Source organism: Electrophorus electricus, chromosome 3, assembly GCF_041902795.1.
Source record: "Electrophorus electricus isolate QZ-2024a chromosome 3, ASM4190279v1, whole genome shotgun sequence".
Classification (NCBI taxonomy): Eukaryota; Metazoa; Chordata; class Actinopteri; order Gymnotiformes; family Gymnotidae; genus Electrophorus; species Electrophorus electricus.
In genome coordinates this window covers 29521306-29547037 of record NC_137499.1, presented here as the reverse complement: position 1 = coordinate 29547037, position 25732 = coordinate 29521306, and the positions used below count along the sequence as shown (strand labels likewise).

Sequence of the window (25732 nt, the reverse complement as noted above, 5' to 3'; positions counted from 1 at the left end):
TCATCCTTACATGCCCTAGTTGCTCATTGTGGAGACCCTACAACATTTCTGTAGGTTTTTCCCAGAGTCTTCATGAAGGAGAGAAAAAATGGATGGAGTGGAGGTCTGAATGATTTATGTATGATGCAAATGAATGGAGTGAGCTGACTAAATGTGAGAAAAGAGAGAAACTTTCAGAGATGGGGGGATTGTCTTTGAGAGGCAGACATATAGAAAGAGAAAGAGAGAATCTCTGGAAAATGGAGAGACAAATTGAGTGAGAAGTAACATAAATCAGTAACAGAGATTAAGGAAATGAAGATAAACTTGAGAAATGAAAATAACAAGAACATTGGAATGTGGGGTCTTAAAAGGCAATGCAAGAGTTGTGGCAAGATATGTAGCTTAAGCTCTATAAGAGTGAGGTTATTATGTGTTTGTAGCATAGACCTTGTCTCGGTCTAATGATGAACAGGGTTACTGAAAAAAGCTCTGTGTCCGTCTCTCACCACAAATTATGGAGCAGTCTTCAGTCAGGGCACATATCCCCTTCCCCTAAATCAGTCTCTTTTAGCATGTTTTGCCCCACCTTAGCTCCAATCAGGTCAATCCATTTGTTTAAGTCAGCCTGTAATTGGCTGATGACCCCACTGGCTGTTATGGCACATGGAAGATAATGAAGTTGGTTAAAGACTTTACCCTCTCGAAGGCAGGACAGACTCTAGGTCTATTTTAGCTCAATTCATGCACACTGCTAAACAACTGTAGATATTGTGATACTGCAATGAGCACTATGAATGTGGTTATTCTATTAATATAGCCATTGTGTTGGTAATTGGCTGAGGGTTCTGATTTCTTCCTTTTGTTCTTGCCATTCTCTAGTGGCTTGCACCTACTCACCATGTTGAAGACATTGCAAGCAGCTTGTTTGCAGTGTGGGAACAGCCCCTGTCACAGAGCCCCAAGACATGCCTCTTCATTCATTAAACGTGCTCCATATCTGTAGGCCTGCTTGCAGCTCATCCTCTCCACACCAAGGGGACCCTCAAGTGTTCCTCTAATTAGTTCCAGCATTCATTGCTTATTCGCTCAATCGGGTGTTACTGAATGCGTCTTAAGGTCCTGTTCTAGTTACACGCAACACTTGCTGGATCTTGTTTAGCAGTGCTTGCACCTCCTCAACTCCCCACGAATATGCACACATACATACACATACAGCCTGAGGAAGGGACACATTCTTGTAACTAATGTTTACTCTCCTGCTCTCTGTCTCTGAAGATCAGACAGATCGGTATGACAGATCGATTGGTATTGTTGGTTCCCGGGGTCAGCTTGTGGAACTACAGAATCAAATGTAATATATATGAACAATATCTCTGTGCACAAGGAACTGAGCCTTGTTTGCAGAAACCACAACATACGCAGTGAAAAAAAAAAAAGACAACGAAAAGCATTCAAAGTTCTAATTTAGATTTCTCATTTATTGACCTACTTTGATGCATATAGATTGAAACACATTTCAAATAATGAAAGAATACAAATGAATTGTAATTCCCAAGCACATGGGCTATTACAGCAGGCGATGAGCCATAACAGAAGACCACATTTCTCATTCATTGTTCGGCGAGTCAGCCTGATAAAACCCACCGACAGCAATGAATGTGAATCGGGACTCTGAGCTATGGGAATGGATGAAGTGTCTTTGGCTCCACTGGCAGTGGTGATGCCATTGGAGGCATTCCAGCGGCCATCTTGGCCAGCTCAGCGGCTAAGGGATTTTGCACATGTAATTGCTACAGCACGTGAAGCTGGGGTGGTAGGCGTGAGCTCGAGAGGCAGGGTACACTCAACACTCGATGGTTTCTCTCACTTCAAAACTCACCGACAGCGTTGAATGTTCACTGTGACTCGCCTGTGGCTGTTTTTTTTTTAAATATAGAAACTCAAACAAGCATGGGTAACCCAACAAAACGCAGGTTTAAATACAATTACTCACTCAAGCTCATCTTCAAGATGTGCAATTAAATTAAATGTCCATATTGTCACGTCACCTAGGACTAACATTGTCACAAAATTGATGTTGTGCAAAATTCAGTAGATGATGCTTAACTCTTGTGCACTAAACACAGGGTCCATGGCACTATTCTTTCATAGCATATCGAGTATTTACTCAATGTTTTTTCCAGTGCTGTACACCCGATCCTGCCTTGAGGCTGGAAGCTGTCGCCGCATGGTCGTATGTAAAGGGGCCCGAGCACGAAAATGTAGCATAAGCACTGTGGGGCCTATTATCTGATAGTGGGGGATGGGAGCGTGGGGGCAAGGGTGAGCAGGAATGGGAAGGGGGCATGCTGCTCTCTGCGGAGAAAGAGAAAAATGGAAGGGGGTGGAGGGAAGGAGGGCGGGAATGAGTGAGTCCAAAGGAGTGGAGGTGGAGAGTGCATGTCTGGGCGGGTGTGGGGGTGGGGGTACAGGGTGGTGTTGATCGATTCCAGGCTCTGCATTTCCAGACAGACTGAATGGCAAAGGTCAAAGGGCCTCATTTCCTATGAAAGAGGGGCTGTCTGGCAGTGACGCTTGTCCGTTTGTCTGTCTGCAGGATCAAAATGCGCACACGCACGCGCACGCACACACACACACACACACACGTGGACACACATATTGTTTATAAGAAACCTGAATCATTTAGCATGTATACACCCAAAGCAAGAACAGGTATTGCTGACGATTATATTGTCACTTATTATGCATGCAGTCGATCTGCATGAGGCTGATAAGTTACTCCTGACACCTTTGCTTTAAATGCCAGTGTGAGTTGTGGGCTAAGGGAGAGAAGTAACATGGAATTTCTGTTCTCATCCTTTGGCCTGGAGTAGACATGTTTGAGCTGCTCAATGTGCATGTATATCTCCAGCCGTTGCTGTAGTGGCTGAGCATAAGAGGGACAGGGGGACGGGGGAAGGGTCTCTCAGGAAGAATAAGACTACCGAGACAGTCCTCCCCCTCCACCTGGGACTTGAACTCATGACCCTCTGGTGAATAAGTTCAAGGGAGACACAGTCGTTTTGGAGGACTGCTGCTCTAACAGAGTGCAGTTTTGTCTGTGCATGTATTTCGGCCCTAGAAACATCCAGAATGCGCATTTTTATAAAAGTGTCTTTTGTGCTACGCACACATACATTTGTATATGTGTGTTCATATATGCAATTTTTTCCCAAGGATAACCTAGAGATCTGATAGTGTTACAAATGATTTTCTATATGTATCACTATACCTTTACATATCAAAGCTATATAACATTAATTAACTCGCAATTACTACCATACCTATGAATAAATTCTAAACTTGCATTTCATTGCCACTGAAAGAAGCAGGTCTGCACCGATGTACTGTGAATATGGAGGATAAAACAAAGCCTTGTGTGTGTTATATTTGGTCATTTTAAACCAAATATTTAATTTAAAATATTTGGTCATTTCTAATGAGGGCAGAGGCCTCCAATTGCTGGTCTTTGCTGGTCCTTTAGCTCTGGGTGAGAGACAGTTATTGATGAAGCTGTCTATGGTCATGTGAGTGGTGATGGCCCTCCCCCCTGTCTGGGCAACTGGGTCTATGTCTACCTGGTCCAGACTGGATCAATACTTTAATCTAATTGCTATTCACTCCCATAGAGATTGATACCACCTGGTAATCCCACATATATATAAGAACACATACACAAACATGCACACAATACGCACGTGCCTAATTCATAGTGAGGGAACCTCTGTATTTGTAATTACACCTCAGAAATGTAAACTGAATGTTATAATTCATGGAGAACTACAGAGAGTAAAGCTAAGTCCTATATACTTCCCAGGCGTTAACTATCATAGGAACACATGCAGATAGAAGGCTCATGCATGCCTTCATGGATAACATCACATTAGCTTCCTCCTGCACTCATGTCCAACCACATAAGCAACACTTGCCACAAATGTCAAATCAAATTTGAATCATGTTGGGAAAGCTGTCTCTTGGCATGACAATGGCTCCGAATACAAAATCTTTTGCAACCCTTAGTACAGGCATTATGTACCAAATACATGTCAGGCATATAAATTTCAGGAAAGCAGTGAGAAGAAGAAACACAAAAAGAAGACATCAAGAAAAATGTAGCAGGTAGAATGCACTTACCCCAGCCCCGGTGAGAGAGCTCAGATGTATACACCCAGTCTGACTCCTACTCCGTCTTTCTCTGCCCCCTCTATATGTGGAGCTGTGCTGTTCCAACCCTGCATTCCTCCATCTCAGCATATTCCTCCCTTTGCCCTCTCTCCCCTACTCCCTCTTTCACCTATTTTCAAATGCTCCCCCCTCTTTTCTTCTGTCCTCACTTTTGCCCAGGTCACAGCGTTTTCCCAACCGCGTGCCTCTCGCAGTCGCTTCTCGTTTTTGACCTCTCTGTCTCCCCCCCTCCATTTTTCCGAATCCGTCCTCCTGCTGTAAACTTAGCTGCAGACTGTCTGGTGTTTCCGTACGTGTGCGGAACGACTGTGTGTGTGGAACGACTGTGTGTAAAAGAGAGAGAGGGAAGTGCAAACCAGGACACGCAGGCTGTGTCAGTTTGAATGAAAATTGTGAATGCTCTGTTTCTCCCTCCTCCCCCTCTCTTTGGTTTCTTCCCTCCCCCTTCTTCGACACCCTTATCCCCACCCTTCCTTCTGTCTCTCTCTCTCTCTCTCTCTCTCTCTCCCTCTCTCGCTCTCTGCCTTGTGTGTAAGCTCTGCCTCCTCTCCCATCGTCAAAAATTTTCACACACCAGACAGACATTTTTATTTATACCTTCAGTTCTTACTAACTGTCCCTTCTGCTCTTACAGACATACACGCTTTACTCCCACAGTGTGCTCGACATTTAACCCTTTCATTTCTGGGAGCCACTACCCTAAATGTAGATAAAAATGGCTACTGCAAAGTGGCTTGTTAACAATGTAACAATCAGGTTTGCTTGTTAAAACTACTTTTCTCTGTCACTTGGTAACCATTTTTTCTTTGAAGAGGCCTTTGTTTAATGCCAATGGTGCACCGAATGCTACACTAAACAGTCCTTGTTTAACACTAGGAATGTTTTCAGGGATGCAATGTTGGTTTGAGGGCTTGCGTTTCAAGACAGCTGTAAAAAGAAAACATACAATATTTTCATCCTCATTTAGACTGTTCTCTACCCTTAACCCATACTGATGAGACATGCTATATATGGATGTAGAGTTATGGTCACTGAGGTCAGACGCATGGCCAGAAACCCCCTCACTCACTCCACTTTATACCCGATGACCCTTGGCTCCATCCCCCCCCCGGCACACCCCACTCCCATGTCCACCCCCAGCCCCAGCGTCTGGGCTATGCTGACCAGTTCTTAGATTCTACCTCTGCTGCAGTTACCACATCCATCTGACACTGGTCACAGCAACATATTTGACAGGGTGGTGGTCAACAGGAGAAAGGAGAAAGAGTGTACAGGGTGGGGGACACAGTGTGGTAAAATAAAGCAGAATGGAAGAATGAACAGAGGATAGAGAATACAAACAAAAAACAAATGAAGCTGGAAGTCACAGACAGCCCTGGAGTTATTTTGAATGGAAAATTTTACTAAAAGTCTAAATAAAAAACATTTGGGGATATATATATATATACACACACACACACACACACACACACACACACATACATACACACACCACATTTCTCACACATGTAAGAAGATAAAGTGATGCTAAAAAAAGAAAAAAGTGCACCGAAAACTTTTCACATGAGTATGGCTATCAGGAAGCTTCAGGTTGGGTTTCTTTCCCATTGCTATTGCTCATCTGACATCAGTCATCTTATAGGAAATTAAGGTGTTAGGGACAGCAGTAAAGAGCTGGGGTCAGTGCAGTGTGCTGTACAGGGAGGTGCAGACAGTGTGAACAGGCCTGTCCATTTCTGTGTCCCTGTGGACCATCTGATGGACAGGGCAAGTGTTTAAGTGCATTACGAGGATGAAGGGGCATCAGATACCACTGCCAGAGGCTAGTGACTTCCTGTGCCATGCTAAAAAATTTTTTGTGATTGAATAATAGCTGTGTGATCAGACTGAATGACCATTCTAATGTCCAGTATTGCAGAGTAATTTGGGAAGGGTGCAATAATTTAATAACACATCCAACTCATTCCTTTGACTAAAGCAAGTTACAGATTTCAACACTTAATGTTCTCTAGGTGACATATGATAGTTCAGAAGGACAGTTTGAAAATGTGTATTTAATGACATCACTGATTCACCTTTGACCCCATTACAGCAAGTTTTTTCCCCCATTCCCAAGTGGGGTATAGTTACAAGCAGATAAGGAAAAACCTTTAGGGTTGTGCAGCATGCAGAGGGGGTGCTCTGCCAAGAAAGGAAACCTCAGAGGCAGTAATGGAGGCTCCATAGGGCTTCAACGACATCACACACAGCAAACAGCATCATTAAAGAATACCATGTTTAGTGTGCCTACTTCAATTAACACTTTAGCTAAGGTTACTAGACTATTCAAATACATTTTCATGAGTCTTTCATTTTGCTTCCATTGCACCCCCATGGTTTAATGCAGTGGTTGTCTGTTTCCTTCCATGGACCTTCGAAGTATTAGTATTCACACACTGAATACTGTTTAAGATGGCACACTTCTCCCCCACCCTCCCTACCCTCGCATTCTTTACTGCAGGGTCAGGATGAACGACCCTCTCCAGGAGATCGGATACTGATCACAAACAAGAGCCTATGGAGCTTGGAGAACCACAAGATCAATACCAACGATCTCAGAACGTGCATGTGCGCATGTGTGGAGCAGAGAAAACCGAAATTTGCAGCATGAAGATTTCTCCTGGAAATGAAACATGTCACTCAAATGGTATCTGATTAAAAATATAATTAACCTGTGTCTTTAGCCAAAGAAAAAAAAAGTGGTGACCACCATTATGAAGGCGCAGAAAGAAAACAGTCTTTCCCTCTGAGGACAAGACCACACCTATGTCTGTTTCAGCTGGAGACAATTTCCATTCATCTGTTGTTAAGATCTAGTTACCTGTGTAATTTTGTCACTTGACAGCAACAGTGTAATGCAGAAAATCTAAAAGAAGCCCTGCATTTAAAGAAAGTTACGATGCTATGATCTTAAAATGACTAAAAGAAACATCTCAGCTTCATGCCCATGCTTCAAAACAAATAGTGCATTCCATTCCATATTTCATCAAAGATCATAAAAATATTTGAGACGACTTACTGTTTTGTCCTAGTACTTTAATAACTATTAATAAATGAGTTATTGTGCAGAAACACACTGTACCCTTTCAGGCTGGAGCACAAATTTATCTGATCATAAACGACAAGTCTCCATTTCACGTCAGTGGCTGCACAGTCTTTTATAACATCATATAATTGCTAGTGCATTTCTCGTCTTATGCACTGTTCTCCTTCATTTCCCTTGTTTCTGCTCCCTCTTTCCCTATAACATCCACAGCATCCATCATCACTAGTGGCTTCCACGATTTTTCATGCAGACTCTCGTTTCTCTCTGTCTCCTGTGCCGAGGGGGGTGCTGTGGCGACCAAGGCAGGGGTGAGATGCTTGAACTCCTCCTCATTGATGTCGTAGTCCTTCATCTTCTGATCCATCAGCCACCAGCGGCTGGCGAAGCCCACGTCCAACAAGCGTTTGGGAAACTCCACCCAGGGCACGGACAGGGCAGTGCAGCGAGCCTCATACAGGTTACAGGCAGGGTCATAGTCCACCACGTAGGCCAGCGAGGCGATGCCCAGACTGATGTGGCGCAAGCGGCCCTCATTGTGCAGCTTTACTAGGCTCTGAACGTGCCCATCCGATGTGCCACTGCGTATCCATGGAGACAGCAGTGCTAGCTTGTTGGAAGTCTCTAGTATGTTAGCCTGGAAAGAGGCACTGTCTGGATTAGTGCGGTAGCAGGCATATGCTCCTCCCAGCAGGGCCACATAAATAGTTGCTTTGAGAGGACGCTCCCGTGTTCCAACAACCACCTCACGACATGCCTCCTTGTAGTCGCTCAGAAGACTGCGGCACCACGCTCCTGCCAAACAGTTAATTTCAATAGCTTTTAGTTGCATCAAAGACAATGGCGAATTTTCCAATGTCAGAAAACAAATTAGGGTGCAAGTTTGGGGATAACAATTACACGCTCTGTTCTGGTATCCTGTAATCGGAACTTTTGAGGACGGTTAAAAAAGACGAACATTTCACTTTGGAAAGTGAAAGGGTAGATTATAGACCATCTTTTATCTAGACACAATTTGTGTTATTCATCCTCATGAACGATCTGTTATTGACCACAATGCCATTGCTGGCTGCATATTTTTTGTGTACATGTGAAAGTATTTCTATTGAAGGGGCCGCTGATAGTATGGCGCGTGGTAATAACCAGTCCAATGGGAAGTGGAAAAATACGGGGCACCAAGATGTACAAAAGAAAAAACACATTAAAAACTACGCACCTGCACGAGTATTCAGCAATCTTTCCCACCTCGTGCCCTTGCTAGATGCCATAGCTGCTGTGGCGCACCCCCTCCAAAGTACCAACGAGGTAGCCATGTTAAGAACCGGACCACATGACACAAATGCTTCACGGTTCATCGTTTAAAAGCAACCGGAAAACCAAACAACAGCACACCGATTTTCCAATTGGCCCGCCGATAAAACAAGCCAAAGTATGATACTGAAGAGCCGTAATGGCGAATGCCTCGGTACTGTTAAGTGTTATTGTTCCGATAGGGAAACAAGCATTTATTTTTTAGGTTCCACTATGAAAATTTATTTTATTGTATACACGTTATTCGACCAAGTGTTAAATGTATTTAACAAATAGATATTCTCTGGCTATGTTGCTTAATAAGAATGCAAGAAATTTGTAGTTTAAGGTCTCCCCTTAAGACGTGTATATTCATAAATTAATTAGTTAAAAACACTACAAAAGTTTTCATTTTACTTTATCCTGTTTAAAGATAGTTTACGTGAAGTTCAAACAATTTTCAAATAAGAGCCCTTACTATATTTTTCCCGACTTTGGTCCGGTCACGTGACCTTATATTGACATGAACAGGAACTGTCTCGCTCAATAGGTGACGTGGAGCATGGGCAAGATCAATTTAGAATTCTGTGTCATTAGTTGTATTCAGTTTCTAAAGCCAGTTTGTACCATATAGAGCGTATTTTTTTCCCCCCATTATTCACGGTTGTACACGATAGTTATAATAGCAACTAGCTAGCTAACGAGCTGGCCAGCTAAGCCAGCTTTATGGTGTGCTTACAAGAGGGCTGATCGTGTGCTCCGTTTGTCAGGTTGGTAGGACGTTTGACTCGTTCAGATTACTCAGTAATTAAATTTGAGGTTATGATAAAGTTATGGTAGATTTCTTTCATTCACATTTAGAAAACAACAGGGAGGCTAAACAACGCTAGCTTGCTAGTATTTCATTCTGTTTATTTGTTCATTTTCCCATGCTTTTTCTCTAGTCCTTGCACGAGTTCCCCTGTCATCTCAAAGCATGGCAAGTCCCGATGATTTAAAGTTTCAAGGTGGGTTATCTGTTAATTGCAGAGCAGTGTCCATATGCTCTTGCCCATCTATCCCTGGTTCAGTTTATTTTGTAAACCTCTGCAGAGTTTGAGGAGGCTGCAGATCTGCTGTCTGCTGACCCTGGGGCTTCCACACTGAGCATCTCCCACCCCAGTGTTGCCACTGCTTCTGCGTCCACGGGAGACATCAAATTGGACCTGTCAGATGATGAGGACAACCAGCAGGAGCGTTCTGAGGTGCCATGTCCAAGCACAGTACACCCCTGTATTGTTGTTATGGAAATCCTGAATCACTGATCAAACCTTAAGCTTTATCCACAACAATGTGGATGAACTTCACTGTGTCATCTTTCAATTACAGTTGCTGGGAGGTGAAAAGCAAAGCATTGGCTTCTGGACATTTGAATACTATCAGTCTTTTTTCAACGTGGATACAGTGCAGGTATGGAATTTGCAGTCCTGATATAGTGAGATGGACCCCAAACATATCTGTAGAACACCAACTACACTATGGCTCTTAAGATAGATGGCAGAGACTTTGGGTAGTTCCCTGGAACTGTGTGTCTCAGCATAGTGGAACACTGATTTACTAAAGTTGAAGAAGCAATCAGACATGCCCTTTCTCAACTTCAGGTGTTGGATAGGATCAAAGGATCAGTTATGCCTATACCAGGAAGGAACTTCATCAAGCATCACATTCGAAGTAACCCAGATTTATATGGTAAGGAACCCCCCCCCCCCTTCCAGTATCACTCATTCAATAATTTCTGGACATTTTATTCTAATGTGTAGGTGTTTATTGCACATGTGGCATCTTTCCTTTGATTCTAGGGCCATTTTGGATATGTGTGACACTGGTGTTTTCGGTGGCTATCAGTGGAAACCTCTCTACGTTTCTGAGTCAGATGGGTGACCCTCACTACCACTACAGACCACAGTTCCACAGAGGTCAGAAGGCTATCAGATACAAAGTAGATGTTTCCCCACTTATCTTATTCGTGGCATATTTGTCCAAATAATATACTTTTATTAGCTCACAATCGAGGTCTAAAAATGAGATGCTAAATATCTAGAACAATTTGGGACAAAATAGACTAATAGTATAGTACTATCTGTACCTAAAGTGGCAGTTTTTGTCCTTGGTTTGTTCTGACAGTGACCATTGCAGCACTTGCTGTGTTCCTCTACGCATGGCTAGTACCACTGGGAGTGTGGGGCTTTATGACATGGCGGCGGAGCACCGAGAGACAGACAAGTGCCTACTCCTTTCTAGAGACAGTGTGTCTCTATGGCTACTCCCTTTTCATTTATATTCCTACCTCGGTGAGTTTCCTAAGATCAGTGGCTGCGTGCATCTCTGGACACACATTACAGCATACAGGACTGCAACTCACAGGCCCTTTTCTTTTCAAGATATTATGGCTCATTCCCTTTGAATGGCTCCAGTGGCTCTTGATTCTGGTCGCTATGGTGATCTCTGGCTCAGTGCTGGTCATCACTTTCTGGCCAGCTGTCCGTGACGACACCAAAACAGCTGCTTTCGTCACCATGGTGGTCATAGTGCTGCTCCACGCCCTGCTGGCCATTGGCTGCAAGGTGACTCACTGTAACAATAGCTTCACATGACACAAACCAGTCAAATGTGTATTCTTTCCTAACTCAGGTTTTAGCACATCAGATCTGGTTCAGCTCGTCATTAAAATATAAATGCTTGTAGGTACCTGTCTTCGTTTTATAACAGATCTGTTCTCCTCTATTTCAGCTCTACTTCTTCCAATCTGCAGTGCAAACCGTGTCACCAGGCTCTCCACTGACTGCTGCTCCCTTAAATCACACAGCATTGACTAGAATAAGCAAACCTCAGTGACAAGCAGCAAAAGATGCTTTGGGGTTTGAATAAGGGAAAATGTAGATATAACCGAATAGCCATATTGTACCCTGATTAGTATGCTACTGGTTTAGCTGTGCACACACATTTGAAGAAGGCGGTCACTTCATCTGCTGTAGACTTGAGTTACCAGTCTGAGTTGATGAAATTGCATGCTGCAGAGTAAAGTAATTTATATATATATATATGTTGGGGTGTCAATGACCTTAGTATATCCAAACTGTCAAATTAACAAACACTGGAAAATATTCTATGCCCTTAAAGAAATAAAAAGTTTGGCTTTCTCCAGGGCATTAGCTGGTCTTCTGACATACTCTGAAAATTTATTGGATGTTTCTAGACAAATGAGTCCCTTTATTTTGCACATGGTTGGCAGAAACCAGTCCTTGTATTAATGCCAATTGCAGTTTCTTAAGGGTGAGGTGGTGTATGACGTGAGACTTGCTTAGCAATTTCTAATCATTTCCGCCAAACCAGAAAATGTCACTCTTAGACGAAGTTTTTCTTTTTGCCATTTCCTCTTTTCTTGAAACTAAGAGAAAGTGCTAAAGCTATTTATTTGCGTTTGTTCTGGCCAGGTTTGTTTTGACTGCTCGCTGTTAAGTCATTTCAGTCAGGCTGTGTGGATAATTAGAAAATTAATTTTCTTTGCAGAGTTTTTTCACCCAGTAACATTAAATATTGATAAGGGGGGGAAATATTAAAACTTTCTACTGTGTCATGAAATGTACATTAAAACATGTTGGAGACAGAACATTTTTTTCCTTCCATAACCAGAAAGGAATGATCTGACCTTGCTTGACTCCATGTTCGATTTAGAACTGAATAAAAAGTGAGTCATGAACCAAGACTTTCAGTGGACACATGATTGACAGTCAGGCTGAACAGTACACTGGTAAGTGTTCTCATACTTGCCCTTCCAATACTGAAACTACAGAAAGCTGCAGTATCAGCGGAAGGCTGCTGCGCTGATCTTGAACACTCACAGGTGCTCCAGATGAGAATTCACCAGACGTTTCTACAAAGGCTGGCATTGCAGCGATACAATACACATGCATGACTATGATCGAAACAATGTAGGCAAATCGAACCACATCAACGGTTTGTGTTCATAAATTTCAAGTTGTATTGCAACAGGGCAGCCCTACTGACAGCATATTTTCACCCAAGGATTGGGTTTTAGAGTCTTAATTACAGCACCCACAAGTGTGTCTTAAACGAATGGAAGCTCTAGCCACTTAATGCAAAACTTAGATGTATTAGCATGCATGCCATGTAAAAATGCAGGGCTAATTTCTGACCTCTAGTGGTTAGCCACTTTCACTGTCAACTTCACGTTAAAAATGCACCATAATGGGGTGGAGCCAGTGACTCACTCATGTTAGTGTTGAATGTTGTAGTGTTGATGGTAGCAGAGCAAGCTGCTCTTACATCAGCACAATAGACCAGAGGTTAACAGGCTACCGTGCAACTTTCTTGCCAACACTACAGCAATTTATAGTATCCAATTTATAGAATGGGAATTGAACTTGAAGTCTTGCTGCATGCAGATGGAGCACAGAAAATGCAAAAGCATACGTTTTCTTCTACCGAAAAAGCCTTTATGAAGATAGGTTTTTCCATGCCAATTGCACAATAACCTATAATAAAATAGGACCCATCATGATTTCTCATTTAAAATAGCATCACTAACAGAGCTGGCTACATAGTCTGTCTGAACAGGCTGTTTTGTCTTCTTTTTCTAGTCACCCACCACCCCTCACGGCAAGTGCCATGCCAAGCCGACTCCTTGGAGAAAAACAGAAATCCCAAGATGTAGGGTGGTCTTTCACAAGGCAAGGTTCAACTAATTATTGCTGGGAATTATTGCTGTGAATGATCTATACCAGATCACATTCCTTACATCCTAAGAGTAGCATTAACAAAACCCATAAACATTACTGGTTTTCTGAGCATTCAAAAACAAACAAACAAACAAAAAAAAGGGGGGGGCATGCAGGAGGGAGAAACAACTGAAACTGGAAGGTGCAGCTACACTTTAATCTGTGTGTGAAACTGCACAGTGATTACACAAATTTAAAACAAACATTCAACTTGTGGCTTCCATTACATCAGCAGCTGAACCTCTGAAATGAGAGGTCAGATGAAGCCAGACTTTATAGGGACGTCTCCACCAACATTTAATTTGCATGTTTTTTTTTGTCTGTTGATTTTTGTGAAAGAAAGGGGGAAAAAAAGTTAATTCTACAAACTAGCAAGCGGTTTCTTCACTGAAAGTTTCTAAATCAAAACAAATGAAAAAAAAAAAAAAAAGACTGGAAGCAATTCATACACTTTCAAAGTCCGTGTGTGGGCTCTGACGCGCCCAGAGTGGAGAAGGTAGGAGAGGCAGGAGCAGAAGGGCCAAGGGATGCTCAGATCTCGATAAGGGAGGGCTGACAAGGGCCTCAATCCTCCAGTTACCTAAACAACAGTCTCAACACACACACACACACACACAGGTCAAAAGGAAGGGTGTGGGGATGTAAACTAGGACACAGCTGATTCAAACTATTATCCTGCTGCAGTGGCCAACGAATATGTCCACAGACACCACCGCCTGGCTCATCCATCTGTCTGATTAAACTAATTCCTCACTTCTGCGCAGACTGCAAGGCTCATCATCCCACATGGCAATCTGCAGTTAGGGGTTGGGTGAGTGGAGCTGGTGGGGGAGTGGAGGGCAGGTCTCTGGAACAGCCAGGTCCTCCAACGCTCAGTAACTAAACAGGCCATCAATAAAATCCAGAAAGGAGGCAGGTTGTGTGTTACCGGTGGTGTTGGGCGGGGCTTGACTGACGCGGTCTTGCTGACCCTGCTTGTGAATCTCTCAAGTGAACATGTAGCCACACACATCTGGGACAGCACGACATTAAGAAGAGACGGGATGAGCACACACTGATACGGAAAGAACTACAAGGAGGAACTTATCTACACATGGTTCTCTACAGGAAGGTTTGACGGTCGGTGCACTAGTTGCCTTGATAGGCTGGGTGCCTACAGCATAAACTGTACATGAGTTCATGATCCTGGGAGGCATAGGGAATCCAGATGTGTTGCAGATGTTTAGACAGGTAAAGGTGAAGATTTCATACCAAGAGTTAAGTGTGGAGAGAGAGAGAGAGAGAGAGAGAGAGAGAGAGAGAGAGAAAACAGCTTCATCCTAATCTCATCAACGATCCATCATGTCTAGTGTGAATGCCTGTCTGCATATATATAATTTTTTTTTTTTTTTGGGAACTGTCCCGCAGTCAACATCCCGTACAATTGAGTCCTTGTCCGATGGATCTCAACGATCATGTCAGTTTGTGCTCTTCAGTCTATAGACAACCAAGTGCTGCCTCCCTGTGGCTCGTCCTGGAACTGTTCGGCAGCCACACCGCACTGCTGTGGAGGACAGCAACAGCGGCATACCTCAGACTGGCTGGCTGGCTGATTGAGAGAAAGAGTGAATGCTGGCATTGCAGGTTGTGAGGGATGGACATGTGAGAACAAACACCACAGAAAGATAGTGAGAGAGAAAATATATATATATACTACTATATAACATATCAAGATGATAGAGGAGAGATGAAGCCCAGAGACTGCAGCACTGGATTTGGTATTCTGGTTTTGGCTGTGGTCAGTTTGGGAGGCTGAACATGCAGGGGGCCTAGGAGGGGCCTTAGCTCCCGTAATGCATGGTGTTGCTGGGGATAGCCATGGGGGAGGCCATGGAGATCGCAGGGCCACCCATGGTGAACTGGTTGGTGACAGGGTAGTGTGTGCTGCTGCTGCTGGGACCCTGCTGACCCGTAGTGGCTCCTGGCAGGAGAATGAGACACAGGACAGACAAGACAAGTCAACAACCAGGACAAAGGGGAGAGGGTGGGGGGAGAAAGAGAGAGAATACATAACTAAAATTTGTGCAATTTCAGTTTGGCAGGAGAGTGCTGTGGTTTGAATTACAAAAATAGCCACAAGTTCTCATGAATAGAAGAGCCAGCAATTAATTGTTATAGTATTAAGTACATGTACTGCAATACCCTTATTCCACTCATTCTCTTGTCCAATGCTAAATCCTCTCGTTTGGGTCTTTTCCTAAATCTGGTATGAACCACTGTACTAAACTTGGGTCATGCAATGTTCACACTACATTGTGACACTACTATTTAAATTAAGGCAATGCATTCCATGTATGATTTTTTTGTTTCTAACAAATTGTAATTAAAGCAGGAGTTGCACTATATGCCTCCCATCAGATCCAGTTCACACAGCACGGGCTAGATCAGCAAACAGAGGCAATAAAAGCACACCAAAAACAGACGCGTGACATTCCATGACACACGAGTAGAAGATTTGCATACACAACACCGATGCCTAGACAACCTAGTAGCCACAAGCATTTGCATAGATATACATGGAGCTGGGCAAACAACAGAGGCCCTGTTTAAAATGGCTATCGCTATCAGATCTGACCCAGGGAGACAGAGCAGAGAGACAGACCACACAGAGAGAAGGGAAGGAGGTGGGTCCAAACGTACCCTGGACAATTCCCGTGCTCATGATGGAGCCCATTCTGGAGTGAGTATGATTCACAATCCCCGTGTTCACTGGAAAGAGACACAGGTAATGGTAATGTTCTCCATTTCACTACCAATGGAAAAAGCTTATGTTTATTTAAAATAAAGAACTACTGTCAAACTCCTATGCCAATACCTTACCATAACTAATACTACATTTATATCATTTACCATAGAAATATTTAATATTAAAAACACAAAAAAAACCCCAACATTTTTCTTCTACATTTCAGTGTACGCGCGTGTATGTCTGCATCCATATGCGTACGTGCATGCGTGTCTGTACCAAGGGGAATGAGGTTGTTGTGGGAAACTGTAGAGCCACTGCCACCAATGACAGTGCTGAGGTCATAAGCTGCTGGCATCCCTGCCAAAAAGCAAGGGAGAGAGAGGGAGAGGGGGAGAGAAGAGACAGGAACGAGAGCAGGTGAAGGACTAGCCATCCAAAACTCACCTCGCTTCTCCTCCCAGAAAGAAGCTGAGTGCGGACAACGTGGCTGGTTTACAGACGCCGACTGCTGCCATCAGTAGCTGGCACCGTTGTAATATGGGATTCAAACCCCACGCAAGAACCTTGCCTCCAGCTCGCGAAGAGCTCTCATAGCCCCTTTTGACCAAAATAACTAGTTCTTAAACGGCTTCCGTTCAGGCTTCTTACAACCTTAGTGTTATTCAGAGAACAAGCCTGAATTTGCACCAGTTTTTACTGGAACCAAGGATGCGTCATCAATGGAGGATGTTGCACAGCGGAAGAACAGTAGTAACAAAAGGTGGCAGAGCCCACAGTTTACCTGTGAGCATTTGTGCTGTTTCAAACGTTTTTTTTAATCCAAAATCCAAGCATGGATCAACTATTGGTGATAAATATAATTTAATCATGGGCAAAGATTGTGCAAAAAAAAAAAAAAAAGGAGAAAGAAACTCAAGTCTCTAACTGAAGAGTTTAATGAACAAATTATAAAACGAATTATACTAAATTATTAAAATGTTCTACAAATAATAAACGTGAATATAATGTATATAACAATATTAAATAGTTATTTAAATAAATCCATCACGGCTCACACTTAAAAACCTAATATTCTTTGGTTCCAGCTGGACATGAACTTTTTGGGCTCCAGAACCAATTTATTTTTTGTGAAAATGCTTCAAATGCTTGAAAATTAAGTGCGCAAAATGGAACAGAACATGCCCCACATTGGTCGAAAAGGGCTATTTGAGATCTCCGTGGAATATTTCAGTATTTACTGGTAAAAAAGGTGTAGGGGTGTGGGTGTGTGAGTGAGTGAGTGAGTGTGAGAGAGTGTACCTGACACAGCCATGCCTTGGCTCATACTATAGGCTCCCCCAGAGTTCCACATGTTCTCAGAAGGGGAGGTGTAGTGTGAGCCTGGAGGAGGGTTAGGGGTGGTGCCTGTGTACCTGCAGAAACATGCAAGGATGAGAGGGGCTTCCCATAAGTCCCATCATCATTACACCAACAGCAGAGTGCAACACAAAGTTACCTGAAAAAGGGGTTCTTCAGATCCAGGAGGTTGCTAGACTTGGAGCCTGTCTGATCCACTTGAGCAACAATACTTATGTCATAGCTTTGCCTGAAAGATGCCGACATTTCAGAAGACATAACGGTTAATGAAACATTAAAACAAAATGATCCGGGATGAGGTGCATAGGGGAGAGGGCCAGGAAGAGTTGAGGGTGTGCGGAGCACACCTCTTGTTGGCGATGAGTAGGGCGGTGCCTGACATGGTGTCTCCTGCCTTGGCGAAGAGGGGTGACTGCAGCAGACAGCGCACCTGGTACCAGTGAGTCAGGGGCTCTGTAGGGGCTGTGGAGAGCCACACAGTCATCCTTTACAGAGACACGTGGGTGGATGGAGAGAGTGCAACAGAGAAGGGTTAGTTCAGCATTGCTGTAGGAATCACACAGTGGACAGACTATGTGAAAGCGCTTCCAGGTTCATGCTTATTCAAGAGCCTTAAACAGCTGTGGGTTTTAAATTCCCCTAAACAAAAAGTCCTGGAGGCCACTGGCATGACAGAACACCAGTGCATGCTGTGCATCTGTGAGGAGCGAAAGCTTTTACAGACTACACAGATCCTTCAAGACGCTACAGACCAGCAGGTTTCAGAGGCGTTCCTGCACCTCGATGTCTAATGAACAACTAAATCACTGTGCACTGACAGGATGAGATGCAGAGATTTCTCGACGTTGGCACAGCATTTCTCTCACGAGTTCCATGTCTTCAAATGTGAGATCAAATAAGACTCATGACTCACAAAGATAAAAAAACTCTTAAACTGGATCATTGCAGAGCACCATGACAGAGCATTATGAGCCAACTCTCTGCACTTACACAGATCCCATGAATGCCACGTCAAACCAGAAAGCCAGGCCGTGCACCAGGCCGGAGTGCATCATGTGGAACTTGAAGGGGATCTCTAACCTGAGAGAGAGAGAGAGAAAAAATAATTAAAAAAAACAACCAATGGTCGACAAGTTTGCTAAACAAAGGACATGCAAGCTAATAAATGTACTGTAGTACAGCCACGGAATTTACAACAAGGATGAAAATTCTGAAAGTCAATGAAAAAGAACAGCCTACTTATAAAGGTCTTCCTCTTTAGCTTCTAGAAAGTTGACTGTGTATTTTACCGATTTGGCCATCAGGATTCGGATATCAAATGTGTCCTGAAAAACAGGATTAAGAAACCATGAAAATTTGAACAGTAAATTAGGAAACGGCCAAAGCTTTACTTTGTCCAATAACATGAATAAATAAGGGATGGTAATGCAGGGATATGAAAATCAAAGTAAATATTTGGGAGGTTGTGTAAGGCCTCCTGTCGAGTGCTGAGCCCAAGTGAGGAGCGATCCAGCTCTCGCTCAGAGGGACTCTGCATCAGCACTTCATGAGAAGTGAAGAAGCACCACAGCAGCGCAAGTGCATCACTGTCCCAGCAGTGTAACACTGCCTCAGGTATGACGAAGACCTGCACAGCTGACTACTGCTGGACACACACACGTGCACACATTCACTGGCATGCATGCAGACACAGCCACCCACGACTTCATATTTTAATTCAGGTAAAAACCATGCCACTTCAAATCTAAGTTAAAGTGAATAACTTGTTATAGGTATATTATAATATATCAATCATAACTCAATGAAATTGTTTCATTTCTCATCCCCCACATATTCACATGCTACCATTAATACAAACAGTGCTATCAGAAACAGGCATTTTTCATGGACATAGTATAATTCACATTAATGCAAATCAATACAGATTCTCTCTAAACCACTTTCCACATGCTAAATAAACTCAAACAAATAAGTCCCTACATAGTCTATCATCTAAAAGCCAAGAACCTCTCGCTGTTCTCGCATGGTTATGTGGAGTACTAACATACTATAAAGCCAATGTAACAATCCTGTCTAAACTGCTGTCTCACCCTCAGCACCCATACATGACGGGCAGTAACAGGGCCTCCACTCAGCACTCCAGTTCCGCTCACACATTCTACAACCATGTAACAAGCTTTTGCACGCACACGCACACACCTCAAGCCATGTTTAGAGCCAAGACATGCACACAACGGCTAGTAACCATGAGTGCCTACACACCCCCACTGACCCAACACTGTTTTCTTACCACAATAGGCTGTCTGAAATACTCATCCACAGCAGCTCCCCTTAGCGCAGACAGATCCACCCCATGGAAAGAAGGCTGGTACCTGAAGCATGCACACAATAAGCAGGCATAAGTGTGTTAAAATCGACACACCAACCTCTTCTCATCCTCTCCCATCAACACCAAGCCCTATGCTGAAGACCCTCACCAGAAGTTGGCCTTGGTAAACTGCTCCATGTAGAGCTGCTCATCTGTGAAGGGTGCAAGATGGACGTCGCCGATGGTGGGGAACATTTTACCTACAAACACAAACCATGAAAAACCACCAGTTTATAGTAAACAGCAAGACATGCTGAGTGAGTGAGTGAGTGAGTGAGTGAGTGAGTGAGTGTCTCCAACACTCACCATTAGGTTTTAGGAACTTCTTGGCATGCAGGTAACTCTCCAGCATTCTTTCATTAAACAGCATATAGCCCATGGGCTCTGAGATGATGATGTCCACCTGCTCAGGGACGGTGACCTCCTCCACCTTCCCAGGAATCACTACCACACGATCGGTCAGCCTGTTGCTGTTCACCAGAACCTGCACACACACACGCAACAGATAATGACTCTCTTTTACCAAGCCACAGCCGAACAGGAAGTTACTGAGCTGAATGTAAATCCTGGAACATAGCTCTCACAGGAAGCTAGAAGGTATGGGTTGTGGGTGTGCGTTTATGGAGGTCTCTGCCACTTTTGCCCATTAGGTTGGATAAAAGCAGTCCACGAGTGCCTGATGCTGTGCGGTGGTAAAGGGCACAGCAAGGAGCGGGCGGGTTGGGGTCAGGAGGCTTACCTCTGCATGCTGAGCCATGGTGCTGGCCTCCACAGCATATACCTTCCTCGCACCAGCCTGAGCTGCAAAGAATGAGAGGATCCCCGAGCCACAGCCCACGTCCAACACCACCTGAAGAGTGAGGAGACAGAGGGTGAGGAGAGGCCATGTTCACCCTTCTGACAGGGCCCTGCTCAGAACATATTTCACCACCTCTGCAGACACAACAGACATGTCTGTCCTACAGGACTTTTTTTTTTTTTGGTCTGCCATTTACATTACTTGACTCAGAAGTAAATAAAATGAATAAATCTGAGTCAAGTTAGCAATTTAGGGACTAGTGTCACATGCTGTGAGGACTCAAGTCCCATAATTTATGGCCACCACATCAAATACTACACAGAAAGCTCATTCATCACCACATATTCACAGTATTGGCATCCGAGCACAAAAATAACATCACCTGAGCTATGATGGGGAAATTCTGCTGCACCTCACCAACACACCTAAGTCAGTCAGCAATTCCCAAGTAGAAACATGGCTGCTACTCCACAAAGTGGGTGAGTGGGGGTATGTCAAGCAAAGGCTACATGTAGCACACACAGGGAGGCATGAAGAACATAGGTCAATACCTTGTCTTTGAAGTCAGTGTGGTTCTGGAGAATGGCACGTTGATAAGTTCCAGTTCGAACGTAATCCTGCATCATGTTTTGTTGCTGAGAGAGGTAACCATAAAACTGAGGTATACAACAGTAAGGAACAGAGAGAAAGAAAAGAATACTGAATGAGTCTTTGTTTTTAAAAAACAGTTACCTACTGAAAAAAGGCCATAAACAAATGAAAAATATTCCTATTAGTAGAGTGGTGCATATCTTTATCAGTCAAACTTGAGCTGTGTGAGACAGTAATGGAAAAGTCATTATATCAGGAGTCACAGGCCACATGCAATGCCTGGGAGGCAGGGGGGAGAGTGTAGATTCCCAACTAGACACACCTGAAAGTACTGCACGGCCGACGACTCCTCTGTCCGCTCACTGAACACTGAGTGCTCATTTAGGTGGCCACGGCAGTTCTTCAGGAGGTTGTAGAAGGAGGAAAAGTCTGGGGGGGGGGGGGAGGGAGGAGAAGCGGCACCCAGCAGCAGGTTAGCATGCATCAGGTAGACAGACCATTCCTGATGGCTTTATGAAGTAGATACTCTGCAGCTATGGATGCTTTCACTGTGTGACCAACATGCTGTTCACTTTCTGCACAGGAGTTTCTAATGAGCCGTTTTCTCTTGAAAGGCTTTACAAACAGGCGACGTGTGGTGGATGTGGGCTGAGAGGTGAGAGGTGCGGTTACCTGTGGGGGAGGCAAACTGCAAGAGCACACTGTTACAGCCCAATGTGATGATGAAGGACTGCTTCCCCACGCGACTGCACTCCGTCTCCCGCGACAACGAACACTTAAACACACACGCCTGCTCATCTGTAGGAGGAACACAAGTTAGCTCAGGGACACTGCCTGCAAACCAGACCTGCACAACAGAGACAAAAAGGTTGTGATTGATATTACACCTTTAAATATTTTTAGAAATACACATGGTTGGCATTTTGACATGCATAAAAATTGGCTGCCAATACCGGGACCAAAATCTCTTTATACACTTTTGGTGAATCATGGCATTTGTGAAACCTAAACAGCGAATAAATACTTCAGAAAAACACCTGAGGTTGGTCAGAGTACCCACAGGATGACAAACAACCCCACAAAAATAGTGCGCCTGCGCAAATAGTGGTTTTAATAACTATTTTTAGTGCAGAGACCAATACTGCAACAATAGTTGACAAATGACCGATTATGTGGCCTTAGTTCATGCCATAGTTGCTAACTGGAAAGCTATACTTGAACTAACACTGCCAGAACACCTGTCATTGCCAATGATGAGCTCCAGTATTGCTCAGTTCCACTAGATTATTCAGTATGAATAGAGCTGAAAGCATCAAGCACCTTTTAATTTATTTTTTTCACAATCCATTCATTTCTGTATGTATAGGAATCGTGAAAATTTCGCTGATTCATTCATTCAGTTGTTGCAGGCTAAGTAAACGCCAATAAGGATTATCAAGGCAAGATAAGTTCATATAAATGATGCCACTCATACTATGCCTAAAAAATAGTTATTTTTTAAAAGTACTGGACTCTAAAAGCTCCAAGTGGATGCATGTTAGTCTGGGCATCCCAACAGCTATGGGTGGATGCATTTTCTAACAGCTTTTTAAAATCTTTTTGTTCCTTACAAAAAGTCCTCCATATTAAATAATTGTGTCCACCTGTTTCCATCTTCCCTCATGACAGGCTTTACTGATACTTGAGAAACACACCCCCACACACTCCCACATTCAAATGAGTTTTGGAGAGGTTATGCTTAATAGACAAGTCAATACTGCACATTTATTAAGAGTACAAAACATGAAAGTAAAAAAAAAAAAAAAAAAAAAAGAAGCATGAGAAACAAATTACACATAGCAACACCTTTTTCTGCCACTTCCACATTTGGCAGAGTTCGAAAATGACAGAATGTATATCATTTCTCCACACTACCAGCAGCAGACAATTCATTCATGGAATAACAAACACATGTATGCATGCCTTAGACTGCAAAGTACTGAGAGCAAAGCCACTCTTAGAATTAAGTTTATGTTATTCTGCAGTGAAACAAAGATTAGCGCCTTACAAAAGCCCCCATTACGCTATTTATACTGAAAAGCTGCTTCCAAAAAGCAAATCACTACTACGTAACTCAAAACAGGCGCAATAAAGTGACATGGGGTCTAGATACACAAATAACTATCAACAACAACAAAAATAAAAATATAGTTATAGCTTCCAACATCTTATATTATACATTTTCCAAAAACTAAGCATTATGAACAGTGTCTATATTTTTCAAGTCAATCTGTCTATAAAGCATGCTTTTTTCCTTCCCTAAATGCCTTAGCTGTCTACAAGACTGACAACTTTAAACTCCTATATGCTGGTACAGAGCGTTAGGAGATGTATGCTTTTTGTTTTGATATCATCTTGTAAACCAGCTAATATTAGTTATGAGAATTTTTTTTGCTTGTGTCAAATATTAGCTAAATTAACAATGAAGTTAATTGAAAATCAATCACTGCCTTCAGATATTAAAATGTCTACTGGCTAAATTGGTGAAATACATTCAATGCCATAATCTTTTTCCAAAATGCCCAGAATAAGGCTTCTGTTCTATTACATATTAAAAAGCCAAACAATAACTTTAGGCACAGTGGGAGTTGCACTATTGTCAATGGTAATTGGTGCCTTGCCAATCAGCAAAAAAACCCAAAACAAAACATTTTGACTACATACAAACATCTTCAAGAACGTAAGTACTGGCTTCACAGCCAGGATTACCAGATTTGGTACCCATAATTGCGCACTGGTTTTATGAAGATTCAAAAGGTATTATTAAAACATTCATCACACAGAACCAGCAAAAGTTAGTCATTACATCACTGGTTCGGGCAATTGGAACACTTTCTCTTAATACTGGGAAGGAACCTAACCTGGCCTTCATCCTTTTTAGGAAATGCAGAATCGATGCTAACACTTTGGTCAGTAATAGCATGACAAATTCCTCTTTAAACAACAAACATTAGTGCGTAATTCGCCAATACTTTATTCATCTTACGACGCGGATAGTAAACCAGATAGTGTTCCACAGATATCGCTAACATAGAAAAATAACATGTTTCACGTTGTTTTATTTTAAGATTTATCCCTGCTCTAACAAAACCCGGGACCACTGAACAGGCGGGCAACTAGAGAGAGGAGGGGGAACTCGCTATTGTTTCATGCCGAACAAAGATGAATGCCTAAGCAGTGCTGGTTTAAAAAAATTACAAGGCGTTATGGACACAACTCATTCCAAGTTATAAGGCTAACTGTGTGAATATTTGGCAAAAAAAAAAAATCTATAAACGAGAATCAGACAACAACTAGCGCCCAATGCTGTGCTGGGACTGCGCGCAATCAATCAAGTCAGCTCACAGTGATCTTAAAAACAAAAACACTTCATCTCCCCATGCCAGATGGCAAACGGAAGGATTAGCTAGTGCGGTTTTACTCAATACAAATACAAAGCCCAATGTAAACGCAAAGTCTGACTCTTTAGAAGGGGAGTTACGTTTTCTGGTTAACTGAATATGAGATTATACAATACCAAAAGAACCACAAGCTAGCTAGCTAGATAACTTTCCGTCTAGGCGCCAACCAACATCAAAAAGCTAGTTAGCTAGTGTTAGCTAACTACCACTTTAGCCAACATGCGTGATTATCGGTTAGACACAAGTGATCCTGGGTATTGTTCTTCTAAATACATGATTAATTTTGATTTGAAAATAAACGGAGACTTTATTAGTAAACTATAATTAAACTGCAGCTACTTTGCCTGCTAGCTAGCTAACTATACACAAATAGCTAAGCATTTGCTAAAAGCGAACTATAAGCGTATCAAGCGAGGTTAGCTAAGATAACTTCGCTAACTACCATCAGCTCACTCCAGTATCTACAATACAAATGCATCGTGGGGGACGAGCTAAGACGCCACTTTCACTGCATACAAAACAAACAGAACTGCGCCTGATTACTTTTGTGCATATAGATCGTTTACATTTGCACTATATACTCCAAATAATAGGTCAATATCGGTTTAAAGATAAAACTCTTCATTTGTCGGCGTCTAGTCAGGTCACCAAATACACATGTAACTAGCTTAGCTTGGTGATAAGAAGCATGCATAGCTAACTAGCCATGCTAGCTACCAACTCAGTGCAGCTAAGGCCGGTACGAATACAAAAGATTAAAAGCTACTCTGTACTCACTGTTCGAAAGGCTTATGAGGGCCGCATCTTGGGTGGTTTTCACCTCTAGACGCAAAGGTTGCTGCTCGGAATGTCGCTGTATGTCTCCGTTCGCGTCCCCGATGGAGAGGAGCCGCACGCCGGAGAACACGGACACCGCCATCTTCGGTCTTGAGGAGAGACAGCTCGCAGCGACGCGCACATCCAGTCGCTCGGAACTAACGTGGACTCAGTGGATAACACAGGCCCGACTTATTACTGCCCCCATATGTTCTACGTTGTACCCCCAGTCCACATTGAGTACTTAACACCTCCCTGTGCTAAAGATAATAACAATG

General features: G+C 43.1%; 3 protein-coding genes and 1 long non-coding RNA gene across 6 annotated transcripts; 1 reads left to right on the top strand and 3 right to left on the bottom strand.

Annotated features, from left to right (window-relative positions):
* Positions 1 to 1432: 1432 nt before the first annotated feature.
* On the bottom strand, positions 1433 to 4607 carry LOC118242002 (uncharacterized). The gene is made up of 2 exons (XR_004776486.2): positions 4156 to 4607; positions 1433 to 2572 (listed from the first exon to the last, which is right to left on the bottom strand). It is a non-coding gene; the product is annotated as an uncharacterized LOC118242002 (long non-coding RNA).
* Positions 4608 to 7260: 2653 nt separating this feature from the next.
* timm29 (translocase of inner mitochondrial membrane 29) lies at positions 7261 to 8728 on the bottom strand. Its single transcript, XM_027005137.3, has 2 exons — positions 8505 to 8728; positions 7261 to 8083 (listed from the first exon to the last, which is right to left on the bottom strand). Exons 1-2 carry the CDS (start codon positions 8641 to 8643, stop codon positions 7440 to 7442), a joined length of 783 nt encoding a protein of 260 aa, XP_026860938.2. The 5' UTR covers positions 8644 to 8728; the 3' UTR covers positions 7261 to 7439.
* A 362-nt stretch (positions 8729 to 9090) lies between these two features.
* Positions 9091 to 12321, top strand: yipf2 (Yip1 domain family, member 2). Its single transcript, XM_035533141.2, has 9 exons — positions 9091 to 9348; positions 9523 to 9585; positions 9671 to 9822; positions 9947 to 10027; positions 10219 to 10306; positions 10417 to 10533; positions 10742 to 10908; positions 10999 to 11181; positions 11348 to 12321. Exons 2-9 carry the CDS (start codon positions 9555 to 9557, stop codon positions 11450 to 11452), a joined length of 924 nt encoding a protein of 307 aa, XP_035389034.1. The 5' UTR covers positions 9091 to 9348; positions 9523 to 9554; the 3' UTR covers positions 11453 to 12321.
* Positions 12322 to 13492: 1171 nt separating this feature from the next.
* On the bottom strand, positions 13493 to 25645 carry carm1 (coactivator-associated arginine methyltransferase 1). 3 transcript variants are annotated; one of them, XR_014122735.1, is made up of 17 exons: positions 25416 to 25644; positions 21871 to 21996; positions 21521 to 21627; positions 21159 to 21263; positions 20548 to 20658; positions 20115 to 20292; positions 19918 to 20008; positions 19731 to 19812; positions 18680 to 18765; positions 18431 to 18520; positions 17788 to 17925; positions 17580 to 17669; positions 17384 to 17496; positions 16343 to 16441; positions 16036 to 16104; positions 13806 to 15316; positions 13493 to 13676 (listed from the first exon to the last, which is right to left on the bottom strand). XR_014122735.1 is itself a non-coding variant. In XM_027005200.3 (16 exons), the coding sequence occupies exons 1-16, from the start codon at positions 25555 to 25557 to the stop codon at positions 15177 to 15179; spliced, it is 1749 nt and encodes a 582-aa protein (XP_026861001.1). In that variant the 5' UTR covers positions 25558 to 25645; the 3' UTR covers positions 13493 to 15176. The 3 variants fall into 3 exon arrangements, 2 of the variants coding, with proteins under 2 accessions (XP_026861001.1, XP_026861000.1); XM_027005200.3 differs by having other exon boundaries at positions 13493 to 15316; positions 16361 to 16441; positions 25416 to 25645; XM_027005199.3 differs by having other exon boundaries at positions 13493 to 15316.
* Positions 25646 to 25732: the final 87 nt, after the last annotated feature.

Coding starts and splice junctions, on each gene's coding strand:
- yipf2 (XM_035533141.2), top strand. CDS start 9,555: ATGGCAAGTCCCGATGATTTAAAGTTTCAAG. Junction 9,586..9,670: donor CGATGATTTAAAGTTTCAAG/GTGGGTTATCTG, acceptor AAACCTCTGCAG/AGTTTGAGGAGGCTGCAGAT. Junction 9,823..9,946: donor ACCAGCAGGAGCGTTCTGAG/GTGCCATGTCCA, acceptor TTTCAATTACAG/TTGCTGGGAGGTGAAAAGCA.
- carm1 (XM_027005199.3), bottom strand. CDS start 25,557: ATGGCGGTGTCCGTGTTCTCCGGCGTGCGGCTCCTCTCCATCGGGGAC. Junction 21,264..21,520: donor CGGCCGTGCAGTACTTTCAG/GTGTGTCTAGTT, acceptor TGTATACCTCAG/TTTTATGGTTACCTCTCTCA. Junction 17,926..18,430: donor GTGGCATTCATGGGATCTGT/GTAAGTGCAGAG, acceptor GTCTCTGTAAAG/GATGACTGTGTGGCTCTCCA.
- timm29 (XM_027005137.3), bottom strand. CDS start 8,643: ATGAACCGTGAAGCATTTGTGTCATGTGGTCCGGTTCTTAACATGGCT. Junction 8,084..8,504: donor ATTGCTGAATACTCGTGCAG/GTGCGTAGTTTT, acceptor ACTGTTTGGCAG/GAGCGTGGTGCCGCAGTCTT.